At 40.9% G+C, this 22,356-nt stretch overlaps 1 protein-coding gene across 14 annotated transcripts in view; it reads right to left on the bottom strand.

Annotated features, from left to right (window-relative positions):
- Positions 1-972: 972 nt before the first annotated feature.
- Positions 973-22,356, bottom strand: part of LOC131687438 (ephrin type-B receptor 1) — a 177,821-nt gene continuing 156,437 nt past the window's right edge. For 8 of the 14 annotated variants that reach the window (XM_058971525.1, XM_058971520.1, XM_058971553.1 and 5 more), the window contains 4 exons: positions 18,612-18,785; positions 18,076-18,542; positions 14,544-15,257; positions 973-14,244 (listed from right to left, as the gene is read on the bottom strand). In XM_058971525.1, the coding sequence (XP_058827508.1) occupies positions 14,140-14,244; positions 14,544-15,257; positions 18,076-18,542; positions 18,612-18,785 (1,460 nt within the window). In that variant the 3' untranslated portion in view covers positions 973-14,139. The remainder of the gene's footprint in view (positions 14,245-14,543; positions 15,258-18,075; positions 18,543-18,611; positions 18,786-22,356) is intronic. The other 6 variants (XM_058971557.1, XM_058971587.1, XM_058971562.1 and 3 more) reach the window with 1 other exon arrangement.

Below are 22,356 nucleotides of genomic sequence, written 5' to 3'. Positions count from 1 at the left end.
ACCGTGACAAAGGATCTTAATCCCCTAAACGCACTGGAATTGTGTCCAATTAAGAAATACGGGCCATCATGTAGCAGACACTCCGGAAGCATCATAAGCAAGTGAAATCGAAGCCAGAAATGAAGAAAAAATTAATCGATATAATTATTAATACGACAAAATATGATCAACAATCCGCAGGGTTCACCTTCAACAATTTTGTTGATTCAATTTCTGTACGTGATACTCACGTTTACAATGATAAATAAGTGAATAACAAGTTGTACGAATTTCGATAAGGAAGCATAGTTTAAAATTATTGCCGCTGGTGCAGATGCAAATTAACAATAAAAAAACTGGCCAATCCCGCTGTTGCGATTAGACGTCTTTAGATTAAATAGGAAAATAAAAGTTGATACGGATGGTTCGTAGCCCCCTCACTCTATAACCTGGTGATATTCGCTTCGGCGCACAAAAGGACCTTTATTTCAATTTTGCTTTATTCTTCATTCTTCATATAAATATTACCTTCATGTCGTATAGATTTCATTAATTTCTTACCAACTTTTGTACACAATATTTACACGTACACTTCTCCGTTAGCTTCCCTTTTTAATTTGCTTTGTTTCTTTGTTAAAAATTTCGTCTCTCACTCACGTGCTCTTTCTCTCTCTTTCTCTGTCTTACTCTTCACTCTCTTTCTCGATCGATATTAATCTCCATGTCCACCATTCCCTATCCCATTCGTTCCGTGTGTGTGTCTGTTTTTTTGTTATTCCTTCTGAAGCTAAGTGTATTATTTATAGTAATAAGTAACCGAAAAAATCGCAAAAAGAAAAAAAACCTAGCCTGTAACAAAAAACCAGTTAGCACCACCTACCGGCGGTCACGTTTAGTTGGGTGTGTCCGACGGTTGCTCCTGCTAATCAACCGTTTTCCACGAGTATGTGTGTGTCTATGTTTGCTGCGAATTTGTTGCTTTGCCTATAGTAGTTTTGTTTTTTTATATTCCGTAATAATAATAGTTTCGCTGGTGTTTAGTCATTGGTTTATTGACCTGATCATAGCTATTTCGATTCTTGTGTTGTTGTTGCTGTTGTTGTTGTGGTTTTTTGTTTTGTTTTCTTACTCTCTCTATCTTTGTTGCTAAAAAGAAGTCTTATCATTGTTCGCTTGTAGCGCTATTGTAGTTTGCTGTGTGTTTGTTTTTTTCTTTGTTTGTTCATGTTAGTTTTGCTCAATTCTGACAGTTTGAGTTGTGTCTATTTTCCGCTAATGTGCGAGTGGATACCCGAATAAAAACAAACCGTACGACGACCTGCTTCCGGATAAAACTGTTTTCAAATACATACAAACTGAAGCTTTCAACTTTGTACACAGGATAATTTCTACGGGAACAGTACTGTTGCTCTGCGTTTAGTTGTATTTTGGAGATAGGGAATCTCATACCAGAAAACAGTCGGTGGTTATTACGCGACATACTTTTTTTTTGGTTTTCTTCGAAGGAGTTGACGGTTAACCGTATTTTTTAAAGTAAAATAAAATAGACATTTGTTAATGAAATTGAATTGACTTGACAGGGCAGCATCTTAAATTCAGCCACATTGACCTCTTTCCTATTGCTGAGTTAACTGTCAAAGATGCTGACCCCTGTGGCAGAAACCATTGTCAAGTGTAAGAACTATATAGTGTCAAAAACGGATCTGTTTTCGTTTTCGTAGAAAATTAAATGAAAATTGCTCTGAAATTTGGAAATGCTAAGAATTAATTTAAAGACTCAGCTATACGTAGAGCGGCGTAGCAGTTCTCCTTACAATTCGATATTTCCTATAGGCTATGAAACCTAAGGGTAAAACGTAAAACACGACCAAATAGATGGTTGGAGATTTAATAATGTAACAGTAAATTTAAATGTACTCGGAGGTTCTTTTTTCTTTCTTCATTCGGATCAATAACTAAAATGTCCCGAAATGTACGCGTTGCTGCTGCAAAAAAAAGTTACTAAGCTCTAGCTTCGCTCTGCTCCAAGGCTTACGCAAATACATATTTATGTTAATAAAAATGCAATTTCTATGTTACGATTAAGCGGATTAAATAATTTGTTTCATTTTTTTCTGAATTGTTCGTTTGTTTGTTTTTGTTTTTTTTACTCTACAATTTGTTTTCTCCATCCCGAAAAAAAGATAAACTTTGTAGCTACGTATAATGTTCTCCTGTTTGTCAGGTTTCCTACAGTAAAATTGCTGTTATCTTTCTCCTCCAACGCTGCAGAATGGATTGCAGGGAGTGATTGTGTTTCATTTGTTTGTCTCGCTTATTTACACAGTGTTTTGGGCAGCTTTCACACGACTACTAACCGCGTCTTTTTCTTTTGTTGGGGAGGAAGGGGAAGGAAAACTCGAAAGAGCATTACTATTTAGACACGTTCATTGTTTGATTTGTTCATTTGGTTTTTTTTTCATTAGATCTAATATCAGTAACAACTTACACACTTAGAACGAATTTGTTGGTTTTGTTTAGTTTATTTTAGCCCAGTGTTGCACTTTTTATGGCTTAACATACCACGGCTGTGATGTTTTTTTTTTGTTTTGTAATGTTTTGTTTCTTTCTGATGGTACAAAGCTTACAAATATATATAAACTTCTATCTATAACACCGACTCGGATTTTTTTGGGGAGGGGCAAATGGAATTGAAAGGGTTCGTTGAATAGCGCGGCGAAACAAGTTTTGCATTTGCTTCAACCAAGCGGAAATGGATGGACACTTTTCATGCGGTTCTAATATATTACAGATAATGAGAAAATCTAATTATTATATTTTATTTGTTTTTTTTTGTTTCGATTTAACTAGATAATATAAAAAGTTTCTGTTTTGTTTTGCTACTTTTTCATTCACCTTTTGCTTTTTGAGTCTCACAATAAGTCGAAAACCTTCTTTTCCATGGATTGTTCTTTTTTGTTTTGCTTGTGTGTTTTTTGTCTAAAGAGTTCATGTTGTCTGCTTTGCTTTTCACTAGTGTTTACTCATGTATTGCTATAAATTACAGTCTTATCAAATATTGGCGTATTACGTGTGTTCTTTCTTTCCCGTTTTTTGCATCCGAAAAAAATGAAAATACGCGTTTGATTATTTTCTAATTCGATCCAAATCGAATTGAACGCCTTTTTTCGAAGTTGAGTATGAAGATGCATATTCTAGCTGATACTGTGTGTACAAACAAGTTTGGTCGTGGGTCTCCAAAAAAAATATAAGAAGGCCTTGATTTCACCCATTTGACAAACGTAAAGATTCAAACTGGTTAAAATTTGGACTCGGTGCGATTAACAACAAGCTAGAAAATAAAATTAAAAATCGTTGAAGGAAGGATCGGAAAAATGCGTGATTCTAATCCACTTTTTCTCTCTCTCACAGACATATTGTACCTTCAACAAAAATCCAACCCAAAGTCTAGGTACTCTTAACCAAAAATCGGATGGTTTTAGGTTTTACCGTTCAGTTGCACTCATTATTGTTTGTCGAACGACGCTGAATCGATCTGTCAATGCCCTCCGTTGAGATTTTCCTGCCCACTGAGAAGCCCACAAAATTGTTTCAAAATCGTTCAACAGGGATCCAACGATGGACGTCTGTTGAACGGTTATTTGGACGTCGTCCAACGTTGGTCCTACGGACGTCCTTCATGGGACGATTTTGCAACCAACAAAGTTTCTTAGGGGGTGTTATTTAATGCTTTTGACAGGTCTCGCGCACTCGATTGAAATGACACTGACAGATGCATAGTAAACAAACGATTGAGACGGTGAGTCTTTGATCTTTATTTAGAGATTCAGTGTCGTTAACTGAAAACACCTGCAAAGTGGTTTATCTAAATTTACCTTATTGAACGAAACTTTAATATTGGGTTGAAAAATCCGGTTTAGGATAGTTTTTAACATTAATTACTCGTCTTTTCATTATTCTTTAATAATCGCTTACTGTCGTTAATTGATTCTATTGTTTTTTTTTTAATTTATACTTCCCGAATTGATTCAATAGCTTGTCTAGCTATAAAAACAATGAAAATAAGTTCGAAAATGAACGTGAATTTGGTTCAAGCTTCTAAAGCCAGTTGTAAACAACGAGTTATTTTTTTCGCTTGGTTAATTTTTGCTTGGTTTTTGCCGTTATTATCCTACTAACAATTCTTCTGGATAATGATATGGATATTTCTATGGACGAAGAAAATTATTGTTCTCTAATTAAAATTTCATCAAAGTTGTCACTGCTTTCAACTTGTCCTGCTTCATGTCAAAATTTTTCATTTCTTCCTGAAACAATTTGTTATACGTTTGTCGCATGTAAGAGTGTGTCAGTTGGTCTTGTCCGGTAGGATATTATTTCAGATAGCATAAGGGATGATCCATAAATGACGTAGCATTTTTTGAGTGATTTTTAACACCCCCCTCCCCCATCGTAGCATTTCGTCACAAACTTCTATATACCCTCCCTGGTAATTACGTAGCTTGACCGTAACCCTCGCCCCCCTCGTTTTCCCCGTAAAAAATTAAAAAAATCAAAAACGATGTTAGTTAGAGGAAACGGGTAAGATTCTCGTGACATCCGGTCAACCCCTATTCCCCTTCAAAAAAGCTACGTAGCACCTCCTGTCGTCATTTATGGATGGACCCTAAAGAAAAAAATTGAATCCTAACAGCAGATATTATTAGCACAGACTAACAGACATAACACTCAAAAACAAAACTTCGCCCGCTTTAACGGTCATTTTAAATATATTTGTAGTTGGGACTGTGGCCACATTTAAAATTATGGCGCCACTGACATATGAACAAGCATATGGGGGATAGACCACTAGTGAAAAATTGTTCCTAAACCTGAGGGGTAACCAACCAGTAAATGAGTGTTTGGGACTGTGAATAAAAGGTGGAGCTAGTGTTCTGGGAAAATTGCCGGATGGATGTTTTTTGAGGGAATTCCCTCATAGTGTTATGTCTGTTAGTCTGTGTTATTAGTCTCATTCACGGCAGCCCCCTCAAAATACCAAATAAAAGTTCTACCTTCTACCGCTACTCTCCGGTCAACATCAATAACATCGATGTCTTTTGTGAAATCGCCGAGAATAATCAGACGGCATGACTATGGTCTCCAAACAGTTCAAACAGCATGTGTGAACGCCTAAAGCAACTGGCTGATACCTGGTTTGGATTTACTGTCTAAAAGATGCCAATTTCGCGTTGGTTTATGATATATCATCAATATTAGGCATTCCATGAGACGTGTCTGGTCAGCTGATTTTTTTTTAATTTTCCGTTTGGTTCTATGGTGAACGAATCCGTCGATTCTGTCCACCATCAAACGAATATGCTCAACAAAAATAACGGCTATCGGAAGGGTATGTCTGTTCGCGAAAGGAACGACCCACACATTACAATTAGTTATTGCAGAGACGCCATCTTTAGCCAGCGAAGTTGTCAAATTTTTGAATCAGCCGAGCCAATCTACCATTTTTGGGAGCACTGCTAGATTTTAACAATGAATTTGAAGGTTGTCATTTTGTCTGCATTTCTGTTCGCTCATCTCTCCCTGGAGGATAACTAATTACATTCAGAAGAAATTTTACTTAAAAATAAGTAAAGCTTGTTGGATTGTTCAAAATGATAGTGATCGTATGTGTACTACTACATCATTCTTTCTTGTCTCTCCTACTTCCACTCATTTTGTAGTAGGTAGGTACGGTTTTGTTTAAAATGAATAGATTTGACTCATCGTGGATTGTTTAGCTCATATTGCATGTCAATCGCAACGAAAAATTGTCTGCTGTTTGGATCTTGTAACCAGGGTGGCCAGATCTACCCATTTATCGGTGGTCCTACCGATTTTGGTCTTTCCTACCGATTCACAGACGACCAAGGGAAAACTACCGATATTTTGTTATCCCTACCGAAAACTACCGATTTTTATTGATTTTGGACACATCCTACTCAACATTCATTTTTTGGGTTGGATTTGGTCTGAGATCTGTGTTTTCAGTATTTTACAATTCTATGTCAACACTACGTTTTTGGGACAACAAACCGGCCTACCGATAAACTTTTAGTGACCCTACCGATATTAAGGAATTCTATCTGGCCACCCTGCTTGTAACCAACGTCAAGGGTAACAATTTAGCACTGGGTGGAAATATACCCTTTTTTGCCTTTACACTCCGTAGAGTGTATTGTTTACGTGCTCACCGCTGTTCGATACCGTTCACATTTAGTTTGTAAATTTTTGTATAGTTTCACGTTTGTAAACGGTTTTGTGCATACAGATAGATGTAGAAAATTTTGTTTTATGTTTGTGTATTAATAACATAGGGCTTAGGTAGGCTACCGTTCTCCTCTTGCGAAAATACGTGTTCACTGGTTATGCTGCTCATCGTTGACAGCTATGCGACAAGGCAGTTGGCGGTTTGCTATGGTCGAGTGCGGAAGACGGCCATCGTGAAAAGACAGACCACGGTATATGCAAGACGTCCTCGATAAACCGTTCCGGGACAGCTAAACAGCCACAACAGCAATTGTGTGAAGTGCGTGTGTGTGACGGAAGATATCCGTCAGAAAGTGCCGACCCGTGGTTTGGACATTCATATTGTGTGTGGTGCTGGATCGCCGTCGGGGGAAGCTAATTATAAAGGAGTTTTCGCTTCCCCCGCTAACCGCAAAGGATCCGGACGCACCATTCCGCCCTCGCTGGGAAGGATAAGCCGAACGAGCCTTGCTCTCCTTCTCAGCCAATAGGGCCAAGGAGGGCGAAGCAGGGTGGACAACGGCTCCCCGTGGGAAGAACACTGCGGTGTCTTCCGGAATTCTTTGCGGGGAGAAAAAAATCCGATGATTCGTCACCACCGTCGCTAGGGAGGTTCCGACAAAGGAGCTAAGCTCACCTCCCTGGCTAATTGTTAAGGCCCGCTGCCGGAGCAGCCAACGGCCACAGGAGAACGCGGCCATTGTAGTCCCGGCCGGTTGGAAGCAACCGTCCGCCTTCCCGCCATCGTCAGCAGCAGCGGACCGTAAGAAACGACCAGTGAAGTGTTGAGGAAGAATACACGGTAACAGTAATTTATTTGTTTATTTTTTTTATTTGTTACGAAAATCTGAAATTCTGTAGAGGCATCTAGGCCGCCCTGAAAAGAAGGGTTCGGCGGGCAATCAGAACCCGAGTAGTGGGCAAACCGCTACTTACAATCTTATGCACGTGATTTGTTGTTTCGTGTCTTCGGCTATCGCGAAAAGGATTCATTTGCAGGATCGCCACCTGCTGTTAGAAAGTCGGATAGTCCACGTTTTATCAAACTGTCGTACTCGTCCTTACTGTCAGTGCTGTTGATCTATAAGGGCTCACGGTTGGATGATTTTACTTTTTAATTAGTCGCATGGATAACAGTCGTGTACTGGTGGTGCTGCTTGTCGGTTTGGAGAAACTAGGTACAATCTTTGATGTTTGGGTATTCGTTGCTGCCTGAACAACGGCTAGTGTTGTGGCAACCATCAGTGACTTAGCTGTTGAAGATTGTAGTCTGAAATCGATAGATAGGTAGCTACATTTTCCTTAGTGTAAAGACTATACTGCACCCGTCATCAACTACAAATCAATAAACGCACAGTTAGGATGTCAGAAACATTCCGACTTCGAGTCCGCTGTAAGCGGTATTTATTATAATCATCTTACACGAACGATCTCTCTCGGTTTCTCTCAATATCTCAACACATCGATAATGTGGGGTTTATTCAAACTTGGCCTTTTCTGATACACCACACTTAGCAGCTTCCACGCAAGAATTTCCATGGTGTCCCGTCTAATTACAAAACTGGTAAGTAGCAATCTGTTTCCGATATGTGCATAGCATGGTTTGCGTAATTTAACTCCATGTGTGTTTTGAATTTTATAGTCAGGTAGAAAGGAATAGGTATTTCTACTAATATCGTCACCACAAGCTCATTGTTAGGGATTCCGTAGAGAAAGTTTCTTCAAACTTCTCCGTTTTGCGACATGAATTATTCTATAGACTCACCGGTGTCGGATTTTGTAATTCGTATATTCCATATAGACGAGAAACATAATTTCTTAAGTTTTGAAGCCCTCAATACCGTGTGAGAGTTCAGAATGTAATGATGCATTCAAAATGTCGATCTTAACGAGTTAATTGTTCGGATCGGAAAAACCATGTTTAATGTGTCACTTATTTTGAAACAGCATCTCACATTTTAGCAAGCAACTTCTTTTATTTCAAGATGGCTGGTAGTAGAGCCCGCGAAAACCATTTTGAGAGTATAGAAAACACTACATGTGAAAACTGTTCGTTTGATGAATTCTACACATGAAATTTCTTTTTTTCAACGTGATTCGCCTGTCATCTTGAAGATTTATTTTGAAAACTTTCAAAAGGGCTGACCACAGTCTATTCTCTACTTTTGCCGCAGCCAGGACTACAATCGAGCCAAGTAAACAACAGGTTACTGTTGTTACGGAATTTAATTAACAAGGGACTAGAAGGTGAAGTATATTTTTCAATATTAAGAACCATAGTACTGAAGGGAGAGCAAGGAGTTGAAGGGAGAAAGTTTAGAAAAGTGTGGAAAGGGTCATATGAGCAAGCTTAGAGTTTACCGGCAACCGGCGGAACCGACAGCATGAAGTAACAAGTTACTTTACGCTTGTCCGGACATGTCGTAGACTCAGGTGATTCGCATTTTTAATGCCAAAAGATCCTGACTCCTACGGTAGCAGACAAAGGGTTAAGTCGCCGGTAAACTCTAAGCTTGCTCATATGACCTTTTCCACGCTTTTCTGAACTTTCTCCCTTCAATTCCTTGCTCTCACTTGAGTACTATGGCTCTTAATATTGAAAAATATACTTCACATTCCAGTCGCTTGCTAATTAAATGCCGTAACATCACATCCTGACAAATTGACTCAATAGGTCGTTAACAAAAAATGGTAAAAATATAAACAACAGGCCTCTTGATCTAGTGTGCATTTCCTCGAGAGCAAAGGAAACATTGGATTATTCTTGTCATCATGAGTAAAGTTGACGAAAAAGCTCTACTTCGACCCAACGTAGCGGTCGGTTTTTAAATTTTGTTCAATACGACCGAGTTTTTGCGGAAGTCGCATACCTTCGGTATCATCATCTTAGCCAAAGCCGAGCGTTTTGTTTTGCAGAACAACTTCAGGGATGCCACATTGAAATCTGTGTTTCGACCAAAAAAAAAATCTTTTTACCATCTGTGATGACTAAAACAGGAAACAAAACCTGTGAAAATCTGTGATAAATTTCGAAAAAACTTTGAAAAATCACAATATTTGCAAAAATCTGTGAATTTTTTTATCAAAATGCCAAAAATCTGTCATCTGTAAAAAAGAATTTGTGATCAAAAATTGTGAAAAAAATCTGTGACATTACTGAAAAATCTGTGAATATGGTAACCCTGCTTAAAACACGTGGTTGAAAGTGACAACGTTGGAATTAAGATTCCCGTGTGTATAGAAAATCACTATATAGATGTAAAGCTACATGTCTATCTCCTCGTACTCCTCCTGAGCCAATTGCAAAGTACATGTCGCAATACGGAGAAGTAGAATTCGTTACACCACTTCTTTCCGTGTACTTCTAACAGCGTTTTGATAGTGAGGATGTGGGTGGTCGAAAGACCTATTGCCTTCTACTTTACTATACTTTACTATAAAACAACTCACGGAACTACAATTGAAAGAAACTACGCTATGCTCTCGTGAGGGGCAAGGTACTGTAATCAGACAGCACATTACAGACAACTTTGTACCGAAGATGAAAAGGAGAATGCATCTCTAATGATTGCCAACTCATTTACGGCAAACCAACTTAATACAGAATTTTCAATACCAATACCTGAACCAAAAACGGTGACCAAATTTGTGGCAACTGTTCCGACAATGACAATCACAAAAGAAGCATCCAGCACCCCAATATCAACTGTAAACAGCATCGACAAGAAAGGTAACCCTGACACAGATTGCGAGCAGACAAATGTTTCGCCCCTGCGAAAGAAGGTCTCCGCTCGCAATAAAAAGTTGCGCGCACGAGATCCTACAGATGAATAATATTTGTTTGAATTTTTCTTTTTTGCATATTGTAAATAGATAAAAGGTCCACGGCTCCGTTAAGCTACCACTATGATCCGTGTCAAATAAACAAATTCTTTTAAATTTTGTTTTTTTTTGTATAAGAAAAGGTTGATTCCATCTCATCATAATCCACGTCTGGTTATTTTGAGCATCCTTTAGCAACGAGACGAACTTTGTATCATTGCATTGTTCTATTTGGATCTTGCTTTGCTGTTACATACCATTTGTTCCAGATAGTATTACGTCCCTCTGGTAGATCTTCAAGCAGTCACAAATCTGTTTGTTTCATTGTTTGAATACAGTGGTTCCTGTTCGACCGGCGTTGAACCGTCCATCCGTTGTTTGTCCATCCCATCACATTCGAATGAATCAGAATACAGCAGGGGGAATCGATATCATCAGGGAATGTTCCATAGCTTATATAATCGGTATACTTTCCTGAACGAGCACACTCGCCGCAGCCTCTGTGCCTTAACCCTGGCAGCACATCAGCTGGTCTATTGATTTTTAGCGAAATCACAACTCCATTATAGCTACGACGATCTGTCCGATTAAAAGTAGCTTCAAATTATAATCCTTCCTCGCCATCAACCAGCTAGGTTACTTGGTACATACCAACAGCTCTTCGAAATATAGGTAGATCGATTAAATTCACTGGTTTAACTGAGTGCTCGCACGTAAAGATTCCATTTGCCGCACTCTTTGCATAAACTACGACATCTTGGTTTATCTGGAACTTACCCTTCTCAGCATCCTAGATTCTGTACCCTTGTAGCGAAGTAATCGACGAATCGGCCTTTTCGAGCCTTTGAATCGAACTTCTTACGTTTCACCTAAGAAACATACACGTTGACACTGGGATACAAATACTTTCTAATATTCTAAGTTGGCTTATTTCCGGTTCACGCATCTTCTGGCGTCTTGTTCTCCAGTGACCTTATTGGACATCGGTTCACCAGAAATCTACAAGACAACATTGGCCCAAGTTTTTTCTCAAGCTTTGCATCATTCAGCATGCAACGTGCTTTCTCCATCAGAGTACGGTTCATTCGCTCCACAACACGTGTGAATATGAGTTCGGGCCTACTCACATTACGCTCCACAACTCGACGAAAATTGATAATTGATATAATCTTTTTCATTATTCATTCGTAGGTTCTTCTGCGTGCTACTCGAAAGCCCCTCAGCGTTTGCCTTCAACCTCTGAAATGCTTCCAAGACTTGACTTTATCTCAGAACATTCTTGCTGGTATCGTGCACAAAGGTGAGCAAGTATCGACTGCCTCCAAACGACAAAATTTCTACAGGACCACACAAATCATTTTCCACCGGGTATAAAAAACTTCATTCTTGAAATCGAGATCATCTGTCGTTTGTTTAAGTTTCTTCAAGCTGCCTTTGTTCAAATGACCGCAGCCACCTATGCCACAAATCGATGCAAATTGCCAGAGCCAGCTTCACCTGGTGCGTGACACGATTAAGTCTGCTTCGTCAAGCGCTCACAGGCAGTAATGGGTTTTGTTCGTTGTTCCGACACTGTGATCCATGGCAATTGAATGGTTGATATAGCACCGGAATCAAAATACCACCCATCGATCTTCACGTCCCCGTTTGTGGAAATGCTGCAATCCTTTCGTACTGTTTAGATTGGTGACACTTAACTGCAAAATGTACTGGTTTTTCCACCGATGTTGCATAGCTACTCCTGTTTGCTATCCTCCTAGGATTCATGAAGCTACTTCTAGCTCATCTTCCTATAGAGTACGCCTTCTGTGCTACCGCCCTAACGAAGTAAACTGGCTGATGAGGTCAATTTTGGAATGTAGACTTGATCACTTCATGCACTAAGCTGTAATCGACTCAGATAAAGTGTGACTAAAGCCTGGAACTTCCTGTCCACAAGAACGCCAGTGCCGAAAACCAGCTCAACGCACCGGAACCACTGGTTACTCGGATACTTCCTGCTTCGGAAACACCGGTAGCAACTCTATCTTCTTGCTGAACATGACTTCTTCGCATAGACATTTTAAATATTTTTCAAATTAGACCACTAGGATTGAACCATAAGTATTGAAACGCTAGCAGCCTGGTTAGTGTCTCTAATAATAGAATGAAACTGAGTCGCAAGCTTTATGTTAGATATCATCAGGTCCATCGTCGATTGTCCATCTCGGAAACCGCTTTGATATTCGCCAAGACACGATTAAGGTCAACAGGCGCTGTTTTCTAAACCGAACCCGTCAGAGTGCTTTGTACGAGAGATCGAGGATCGTTGAATTTATGTACCTTCTTGTAGTTAGGACATATCCAATCAAGTTCGAACTTTTTCTTCCAGTCAGATCGTGTCGATCACGCAGTGGATTGCTTCGTACGACTGGTTACTTCCGACTGTTAAAATTTCGGCCATTAGCCTGTTTAACATAATCACCTAACCATTTTTCAGATTTCTGATAATCCTCCGCAATCTGTTCAAAGATATATAAGGTTTTAATTGAACAATAAAGTTCTTGTTAGACCAGTATGGAATGGCGCTTCACATTCGGATGTGGTTAAAAAAGAAGTGTAGCCAGGCATCTCAAAAAGATTTTTTTTGCCATTCATTCAGAAGATCAACGTGCAGTCAATCATAACCAACTAGCAGGATACTACTAAATAAAATAAACTAAAGGCATTTTCTTTCACTACTATTTAAATGGGAAATAAATAAAAATCTAACAAAAAAACTGATTAATCTCACTTTTGCGTTTATTCCTACACAAATAAAGTTTGCATTATTCCACAAAAATAAAGCTTACTTCCTCGTGTCTACGGTTTTTCGATTAAATTAAACAAAATAAACAGCGTAACTAAATATTAAAATAAAAGCTATACACAGGGAAGGGAACTACTACCTGGAGGGGCAGTAACTAAAAACTTAAACAAAAAGATTCTCTTCTCCTTGCTAGAAAGAAAAAAATTCACATCGTTATGCAGACTCTCATCTCTCTTTTTCTCTCTCATTGATATTCTTTCTGTTCTTGTTTATGAATGATTCTCACTGTCTTCGTAATGCTTGTTTGTTTCATCGTTTTTTCCCGTATCACGTATCTTTTTTGTAGGTTAATATCAGTTCGTTTCGTTTCAAAATGTGTGTATGTTTGTAGTTTGTTTCTTTCTGTACTACTAGCAGTAAGTTGTTTGAAGTAGTTTTGTTCAGTTCTAGTATGTAGTTTGAAACAAATAAAAAGAAGGCTCTCTCCTCTACCTATTGCTATTGTATAAAAAATCACATATTTTGTCGGTTTACCTATTCCTTGGATTCGGGTTTACTTTTATACATTTTTTTTGAAACTAAGGATATAAACAGGATTTTGATTTAATGTTCTGGGGGGTGCTTCTTAAGTAACGCGATAACTTAGCCCGTGTTTTGTTTTACTGTTTACTGATAATAAATTAGTGTGTAGAAGAAAAAAAAAGTTATAACGAATCTCTTTCTGCCTTTGTCTCGTAAAACCTATATTGTATAAATGCATTTCTAATCTCTCAGAATAATTAGAAAATAAACTATAGCTTATTCGAATAAACATTTACAGAACCGTTACATACGTGCCACTGAAACGGGCACTGGCATCACTTTGTTTTGTTTGAGACTTTTTCACGTGGAATCAACTTAATCGTAAGGTAGGTAAAAAACGTAGGTTCACGCACACACACGCACTTGAACGGTTCAAAAACCGAACGAAAAATACATCCAATTCGTTGTTATGTGTAACTGGGACCGTAGTACTCACTCACATTCTGAATGCTGCCTGGTACTTGCTTGCTTGTTGTTGTTGTTGTTGTTGTGATGTGTATTAAGGTGGGTGTCAAACTTCAAGGGGTTCGTTCACGTCGTCATGCGGGTCGGTTTCGAAGTCGCGGAGAAGGAAGAAAAACAAGTCATACCCATGCACACGCGCCCACACCCTCTCTGTTGTTGTTGTTGTTGTTGTTTGTTTGCTTGTTTTACTTTGCTTTGCTTTGCAGTGGTTTGACACTTTAAATTATGGTATCTATCTGTCGCGCTTGGTGTAGAATTTTTTTCTGGTGCCCCACCAGGGTGATGCCCATGTCGGACAGCTGCTGAGCGGTTAGCCGTGATATCTACAGAGGTGTGGCACGGAACGGGAGGCATTGGGTAAATAGGGAAGAAATCGAAACGAGAGAAAAAGCGGTTGTATGAGCTGGCCTCCACGATTTGGTTCTATTGTTGGTTGTTGATGAGTGATTGGTTTGGTCATTTGATGGGTGTTAGGGTTCCGTAATCTGAGTCTAAGGCAACCAAATTAACCCTAAATTTTAATATTAAGCCGAATATGAATAGACTCAGATTAACTCGTTGGTGTCGTCAAAGTAAAACCCCGTCGGATGAATGTAAATGTCATCCGTCAAAAGTAACTCACCTGCTGAGCGGTCACCAGTCCAGCTTCTTTGAAGTGCTGCGAGTACCTCGACATCTTGATACTCTCCAGCCACAGTTCGGTACTGATAAAGACCCCGCTGCCGGGACCCGTACCAGTCATCGTTCCCGTATTGCTCAAACCACCGGCAGTGGAGCTGAGCGTACCCATGCTTGGCGCACTCATTCCTACGCTGCCACCGCCAACACCACTCGCGACACTTCCAACTACGACGCCACCTACACCACTACCATTTCCGCTGCTAGCGCCATTGTTCAGTATCCGCTCGGTTGTTCCCATGCCACCGAGCATACTTCGCTGCTGGGCTGCCAGCATCTCATCGCTGAGATCGTTACCCAACCGTGCCACCGGATTGTCCGGTGAGTTCCGGGTCGTCAGCAGGACCTGCGGCTGTCTCGCCAGGTTATCCAATGTTTGCGTGATGCTCGAGAAGGTCGGCCGGTGGGTTCGCTGCTTCTGCCAGCAGTCCAGCATCAGCTGGTACAGCGCTTCCGGGCAGTCCATCGGGGCCGGCAGCCGGTAGCCTTTCTCGATGCTCTTTATCACATCCTGGTTGGACCAGTTCCAGTACGGTCGCTCACCGTACGACATTACCTCCCACAGCACGACGCCGTAGGACCACACGTCCGAGGCGGACGTGAATTTCCTAAACGCTATCGCCTCCGGGGCCGTCCAGCGGACGGGGATTTTGCCTCCCTGTGGAAGAGGGTAGGAATTATTTTCTCTGCTGCAAAAAAACTATAATAATAACTATGCAAGAATTGTTCCTAAAGGGATTAGATTGACCAAATTTGTGAGTGAATGTATCCAACTAAAATTAATATAATTGGATTTTGCGTTTCGAAATTATCTCTTCAGTAACTGACATCGACTTGGCAACCAGCTGGATACTAAATTCGAAGTCACAGGTCTTATGTCCACAACCAAACAACTGTCTGGTCCAGAGTGATGTCTCGGGAAGAAATCGCCGAAGCTCTAGTTTGCTGATGAGTAAACGAAAACGAAGTTTTGTTTTCGGTTTATGAATCGAGCGCCTAGTACCTTGTCGGCTACATCGTCATCTCGTAAATGCCGGGGGCATCGTAGAGATCCATCTTTGTTGGTCTTGGGCGGCGTCCTTCCAATTCCCCCGCACGTTCAGGGATCTCAGGTCCTGTGTTCGTGGATTCCCAAGAAGTCAGCGTCCTTTTCATGGCTCCCTGCTGAGTATTGTTTTCGCAATTATTTCTTCCGCCATTCGTACATCATGTCCAGCCCATTGCAGTCTGCCGTATTTTATCTGTTCAACAATATTCGCAGTTTTGTGTACTTGGTACAATTCATGATTCATGCGTCTGCGCCACACTCCATTCGCATATCCAGCCGAGTATTGTCTTCAGCACTTTACGCTCGAAAACCCCGAATGCTCTACTATCTGTATCCCTCGACGTCCACGCTTCGTGGCCATAAAGAGCGACAGGGAGGATCAGTGTCTTGTATAAGGCGACTTTTGTTGACGTTTGTCGGTTCCGGGACCTAAGCTGGTTACGTAGACCGTGAAAGACCATATTGACAGCTGCAATGCGCCTTTTTATCTCACGGGAAACATCGTTGTCGCAAGTCGCAAGTGTACCAAGATAAACACGTCACCATCAAGCATAACGTCGGAACCAACACCACAAGACCTGCCTCTCTCTTTACCTGCAACTAAGTACTTTGTCTTGGTTGAGTTTATGATTAAGCCTATCCTTGCTGTCTTCCTCTTAGTAGCCTAAAGCCTCCTCCACTGCTCTACGATCGATTCCAATTACATCAATATCGTCCGCAAAACCAAGGAGCATATACGATTTTGTGTTTATAGTTCCGTTCCTTTGCACGTCAGCTCTCCTGATAGCTCTTTGAAGAGCAATATTGAACAGCAAATTTGACAGTGCCTTGCTTCGGTCCATCTACGGTCACAAATGAGGTTGAGACTTCATCTGCAATCCGAATACTTGATTTTGAATCATCCAACGTCGCACGTATCAGTTTAATCAGTTTCGCCGGAAAACAGTGTTCTGACATAACCTGCCACAGCTCACTTCTTTTCACTGCGTCGTACGCCGCTTTAAAATCAATGAACAGATGGTGGGTCTGCAAGTTGTACTCCCGAAATTTATTTAGGATCATCCGCAGGCTGAAAATCTGTTCCGTCGTTGATCGGCCATCACGAAAACCAGCCTGGTATTCGCCGACGAAGGACTGCTCAAGCGGTCTGCTAAACCGGATATGCGACAGTATTATGTACGCCGAGTTCAGGAGAGATATCCCCCTGTAATTGGCACACTCCAGTCTGTGTCCTTTTTTGTAGAAGCAAATCTTCGTCCGCCCGTATGCTTAGAATAATGCGGTGGATTATTTGGTGCAGCTGCTCACCGTGTTTGAGAAGTTCAACCGGGATCTCGTCCTTCCCAGCAGCTTAACCGGTTTGCAGCTCACGCATAGCGTTCTTAAGCTTGTCTAGCGTTGGTAGATCTACAGCTTTTCCTTCATTTTCAATGCTTATTCTGTTCCTAGATACACTTTCACTTCCGCCATTCAACAAAACCTCATTTAAGACAGGGCGTATAAGGAAGATCGCTTACTTAGACTTGGCCTCACAAGGCTCCGTTCCGAAAAGCTGTGGATCTACCAACACTAGACAAGCTTAAGAACGCTATGCGTGAGCTGCGAACCGGTTAAGCTGCTGGGAAGGACGAGATCCCGGTTGAACTTCTCAAACACGGTGAGCAGCTGCACCAAATAATCCACCGCATTATTCTAAGCATACGGGCGGACGAAGACTTGGCCTCAAAACGCTCCTTCCATGATTTCTTGTGCTTCTTCACACTTTCTTTGTTGTGGCTTATCTTTTCGCGGTGTATTCGTTTCTCGGTACTTCTCGCTTCCCCGTACCGCTCACTGTTGAGGCGTGTACCAGCAACAACCACCCGGCTTCTGGCCGCATTCTTCCCGTTCGTCGCTCTCTGGCACCCTCCATCGAACCAACCGCTTCGATGGCGCCGCTGAGCTGTACCTATCACTTCCGGTGCCGTTATAGTCACAGCTTCGTGGACAGCCTCCCACATGCTGTTGACATTGCCAGTTACGTTAGTCTCATCTATCCGCTCATCCAGCTTCTGGCGATATTCAGTTGATACACTCAGAAAGATTTGGATATTGAATCGCATCGCTCTGTTGTTTTTTTTGGACTCGCTACGCTGGATGATCGTGCACGAATCTTTGCTACTACGAGATAATGATCCGAGTCGATGTTTGGGCCCCTGAAGATCGAAGAAATGCCGTCCATCTACCAGTACGTGGTCTGTTTGGGAAAAAGTACGGCCACATACGTGCTTTCGGTATTTGCTTCCCGAGACACATCACGGGACCAACTCTTTGTTGAACGCACCATTTTTTTTTTTTTTTGATTTGGTGAGAAACTAGTTACCAACACGGTGTCAGTTACTGACGAGATGAACTCGAAACTCTTCCTAACAACAACAAAACCACTCACCCTCGTCGTGTACGCATCGCTCGCGTTCTCGATCTCCCGCGACAGCCCGAAGTCGGCAATCTTACACACTAGTGAGGAATTAACTAATACGTTGCGCGCCGCCAGATCCCGGTGGACGTAGTTCATATCGCTCAGGTAGGACATCCCCGCCGCTATCCCCCGCAGCATCCCGATCAGCTGCAGCGTCTGGAACTTGCCATCGTTGGCCCGCAGGAACGTGTCCAGGCTGCCGTTCTCCATGTACTCGGTGATGATCATCACCGGGTTGGACCGGGTCACCACACCCTGCAGGTAGATCACGTTCGGATGATCGAACTGGCCCATGATGGAGGCCTCGGTGAGAAAATCGCAGCGGGCCTTCTCCGAGGAGCCCGGCTTCAGCGTCTTGATGGCAACGTCAATTTCCTGCACGAAGTTCGGCGGGATTTTGAGCCTACCGCGGCACACGTCACCGAACTCGCCGCCACCTATCGGAAATTAAAAAAAAATTAGCTTCACGTAGTTAATGGATGGACAAACCCAAAAAATCAACTCACCGATGATGGCCTCGATCGTTATGTAGCTGGCATCGATTTCCCGCGCGAACTCGCGGATCGCCTGGTTCGGGTCCTCGTACGTGTGTGGATCGACGTAGCTCCGGTTGGTGCCGAACAGGGGCGTAGTCACTGCAAAATTGTTACGACGTGGTCGGTAATACCCGTAAGAACCACCTTCTCTCGCAAATTTTTTGTTTGTTCGTTTGTTTTACAACCAAAATCAATCATAATGGTGTTACACAAATCAACGAGAGCAATTACCAGAAGCGAAAAGTACCAATTTTGTATGTGCACAGGAAAATCAAAAACAGAAAAAATCCAAAACACAAACAACACAATACCGGAAAATAAAACATAGGAAAGCAATTTTTTTTTCAACGTACAACAAAAATTCGAAAGCAATTACATGTTTAGTTACGAAAATAGTAGTATGATAATAGGCACAATGCAGCATTTTGTTTTTTTTTTGGAGTTTCATTACGCGGAATGAGCAGATATTTTTTTTTGGCGGTGGTTTCAGGTATGGTAGCAGTTAATAAGCCAAAAAGAATTGTACATTTTGTTTTTAATATGTTGAATGGTTTTTTTTTTGGTCATTTACAAAGCGCACATCATGCAGAAGGAGCCATCACACGCACACACAATAAGCGATTATACATATGAAAATAAAAAAAGAGAAAAACGGTTTCAAATTAGTTGGTGTTGTTAGTCGGTAAGCCAGCCGCACACGCTGCTGCTGCTGCTGCTACTGGGTAGAGGGGGGGGGGGGGGGGGGAAGAAGTAAGACAGGAGGATTATAAACAACTTTTTTTTGTGGGAGAAAAAACTCAGACTATCGAACCGAAGAAATGAGTAGGTGAAAAATGTACGAACGAAAGTAACCTAACTGGGGTGACGCTGCACGACTTCGCGCACTGCGAGTCTTAAAATATTATAGAAAGCAGAAGAGTGTCCGTAAAACGGATCGTGCTTACAAATCTGGTGGATGGTGGCTATTCGTCTTGACCACGGATATCGTTTGTATTGAGATTGCACTTTACTTTTTACTATCCCAGCATCTTTTACTGTTGGCCTTACCCACAAAGAACGTAATTAACATATGCAAAGCAGACTGCTGTATGCCGATGTTGTCATACGGAGGTTTTGCAATATAAAATACAACCGGAACCCTTTCCCATGTAGCCTAATTTTAGCGCTTCGATACTTTGAAACCTACTCCTTAAAAATGAATAAACAGTAGGGTGTTCGAGTTTAGTTAGTTAAAAACTATCTTTCGTGCCTATCGCACCGTTCTCAACTGCATGGGTTTTCAATTCAGATTAGAAATGGCAAAATGTCGACTATCGCCTTTGTGAATTTACAGCGCTCGAAAAAAAATATTTTGCGTCTTTGAAGTTTGCAAATTAAACTTAACATATTTTGCTATTTTCTATAGTTTAGGGTGACGTGCCTGGCAGATTTTCGGTAGTGAGCAAAATTCACGTTCGATTTCTGCAGACAGATAAACCCACTGGGTGTTTCTTTCGTGAGAATGAAATCATAGAGCACTGGCTTAATGCGGTTCTTTCTATAGCAAGCAACAAAAACTGGATGCTGATGATGCAGAAATCTTCAATCTTCAATTAAGCGAATCAAACGAAATATATTGAGATTATCCGCGAACGACAGTCTTAAAGCCTTCATCGCTAGATGTACATCATTGAAGTATAGCAGAAATATCAACAGTGCCAGATGCCTTCCATGAGATTTTTGTGGACGTTGAACTAAATGTGGATACCTGGTAAGCGATTCATGAGGTAAGATCGAAGCAACTAAAAAATATTATATTTGCATTTGTTATATAACTATTATATCGTGTTTCAATTTATCAAAGCCGGAAGGTAATCGGTGTAAATAAGAGTTTGGTCCATGTCCGAAAATGGTTCGTTTTTTACGTTGCGACCCAAAAACCAGGACAAATCAAGCATTTTACACCAGGACAGTTAGTTAAACAAAACATGTCCTAGGAAACTAGAAAATCTGGTCACCCTACTATAGCTTAAAATTTCTTTGTCACATATTTTCTAGTTAGGGAGATTCGTCTGCGCGATTGTCAAATTTAGAATCGCTCCTTATAAAAAAAACAACAGGGGTATGCCCACGGATTTGCTAGTAATTATTTTTTTCTTGAAAGCCTGCTTAATTACGTACATACATTTTCTGAAACGACTTTTTTTCAATCTCATATGTCGATTGAAGATAGGTGACCAAATTTTTGTGTTAGTATCCTCTGACTTTTAATTTATTATATTTTCTATATTTTCTGTCTCCTTTTTGCATTCTAAACGTTTTCGCCTCTGTTTCCGTGCAAAAAACTCTCCTAAATGGACCTAGTTCACCGTAAAATGGACGTCGAACAAAACTCGGCTTGAAACACACCGACCTCCCGTTTAAAATCATACATATTGAACTCGGTCTGACCATGCTTGATCTTCTTTCGGATTTTACGTAGAAATACAGCCCTGCCAGATAGTTCAAAAGTCTGCACTAGTCAGCTGAAAATCGTATTATTCTATCTAAAGCAAGCAAATAACGATACTGGCGACAAATATTTTATAACAGACTACCACGTCTACATGCCCGCTCACAAAGTTGAGATTAACGGTGTGCTCATCGATTCGTGTTTCTCATGCGTGAATCTACTGAAGCACGGGGTTGACTATTTTAAAGACATCTTGCTTCATCGAGCAAAGATTTTGAATTGCCATTGCAATGGACGGGACAAAACTAGACGTCCCTTCCAACTCCTACCTTTGGCGCGACTGTTTTGCGTTTAAGGGGGGCACACCCTCAAGATATTTAAAAAAAAACGATCTCGAAGGTATGTCGCTTGAAAGAGGCCGCGGCACCGAGCCGGCTGGAGTTTAAACTGCGTTTTTGAAAATGGAAAAAACTTCCGCGGAAAAATAAGATCATTACATGTACTACTTTTCAATTCACAACCCCACGGGTGCCTAGAGTCCAAAAGGGGCTAACCCACAATTCACACATCCTTTCTTCATCTTTTGTTTTAGAGTTATGGTGTCTTTGGCAAAGTTATTGCGTAGCAACTAGCACTTTACTGGATCATCTCATATTAGTTCGGAATTCAGTCGCTAGGGCGGAACTGTTATCAACTTTTTGATGGAACGAGATAAAAAGATGGTGTCTACGAAAAAGTTGTATGTCAGGTAATCATAAGTATATCTTCTGAAGATACTAACTTTGTTGGTCCTACAAGTTTTGAAATATGGCGCATTTTAAAAAACATGATCTGTGAGTCAAACTTTTAACCAAAAATGCTCTATACATACAGGACCTACAAAGGTTGCATCTTCGGAAGATATATTCTCAAAGACACCATATTTCTGTCTAGCTCAATTAAAAAGTTGATAACAGCGCCGCCCTAGCGACTGAGTTCCGAACTAGTGTGATTTAACCAAATAAAGCGCTAGGTGATATACAGCAATTTTTTCGTAGACACCATAACTCTATAACGAAAGATAATTGATTTCACGTTTTTGCCTTTCTCATATAGAAAGGTTATGCAATCACTCTGAAAAACGTCAACCTAATCCAGGGCCGGAGGGCCGAGTGTCATATCCCATTCGACTCAGTTCGTCGAGATCGGAAAAAGTCTGTATGTGTGTGTGTATGTGTGTATGTATGTGTGTGTATGTGTGTGTATGTATGTGCGTATGTGTCAAATAATGTCACTCATTTTTCT

The sequence above is a fragment of the Topomyia yanbarensis genome, chromosome 1, assembly GCF_030247195.1.
Source record: "Topomyia yanbarensis strain Yona2022 chromosome 1, ASM3024719v1, whole genome shotgun sequence".
Lineage (NCBI taxonomy): Eukaryota > Metazoa > Arthropoda > Insecta > Diptera > Culicidae > Topomyia > Topomyia yanbarensis.
Note: the sequence above shows the minus strand (reverse complement) of the source record. Positions and strands in the feature narration are given on the sequence as shown.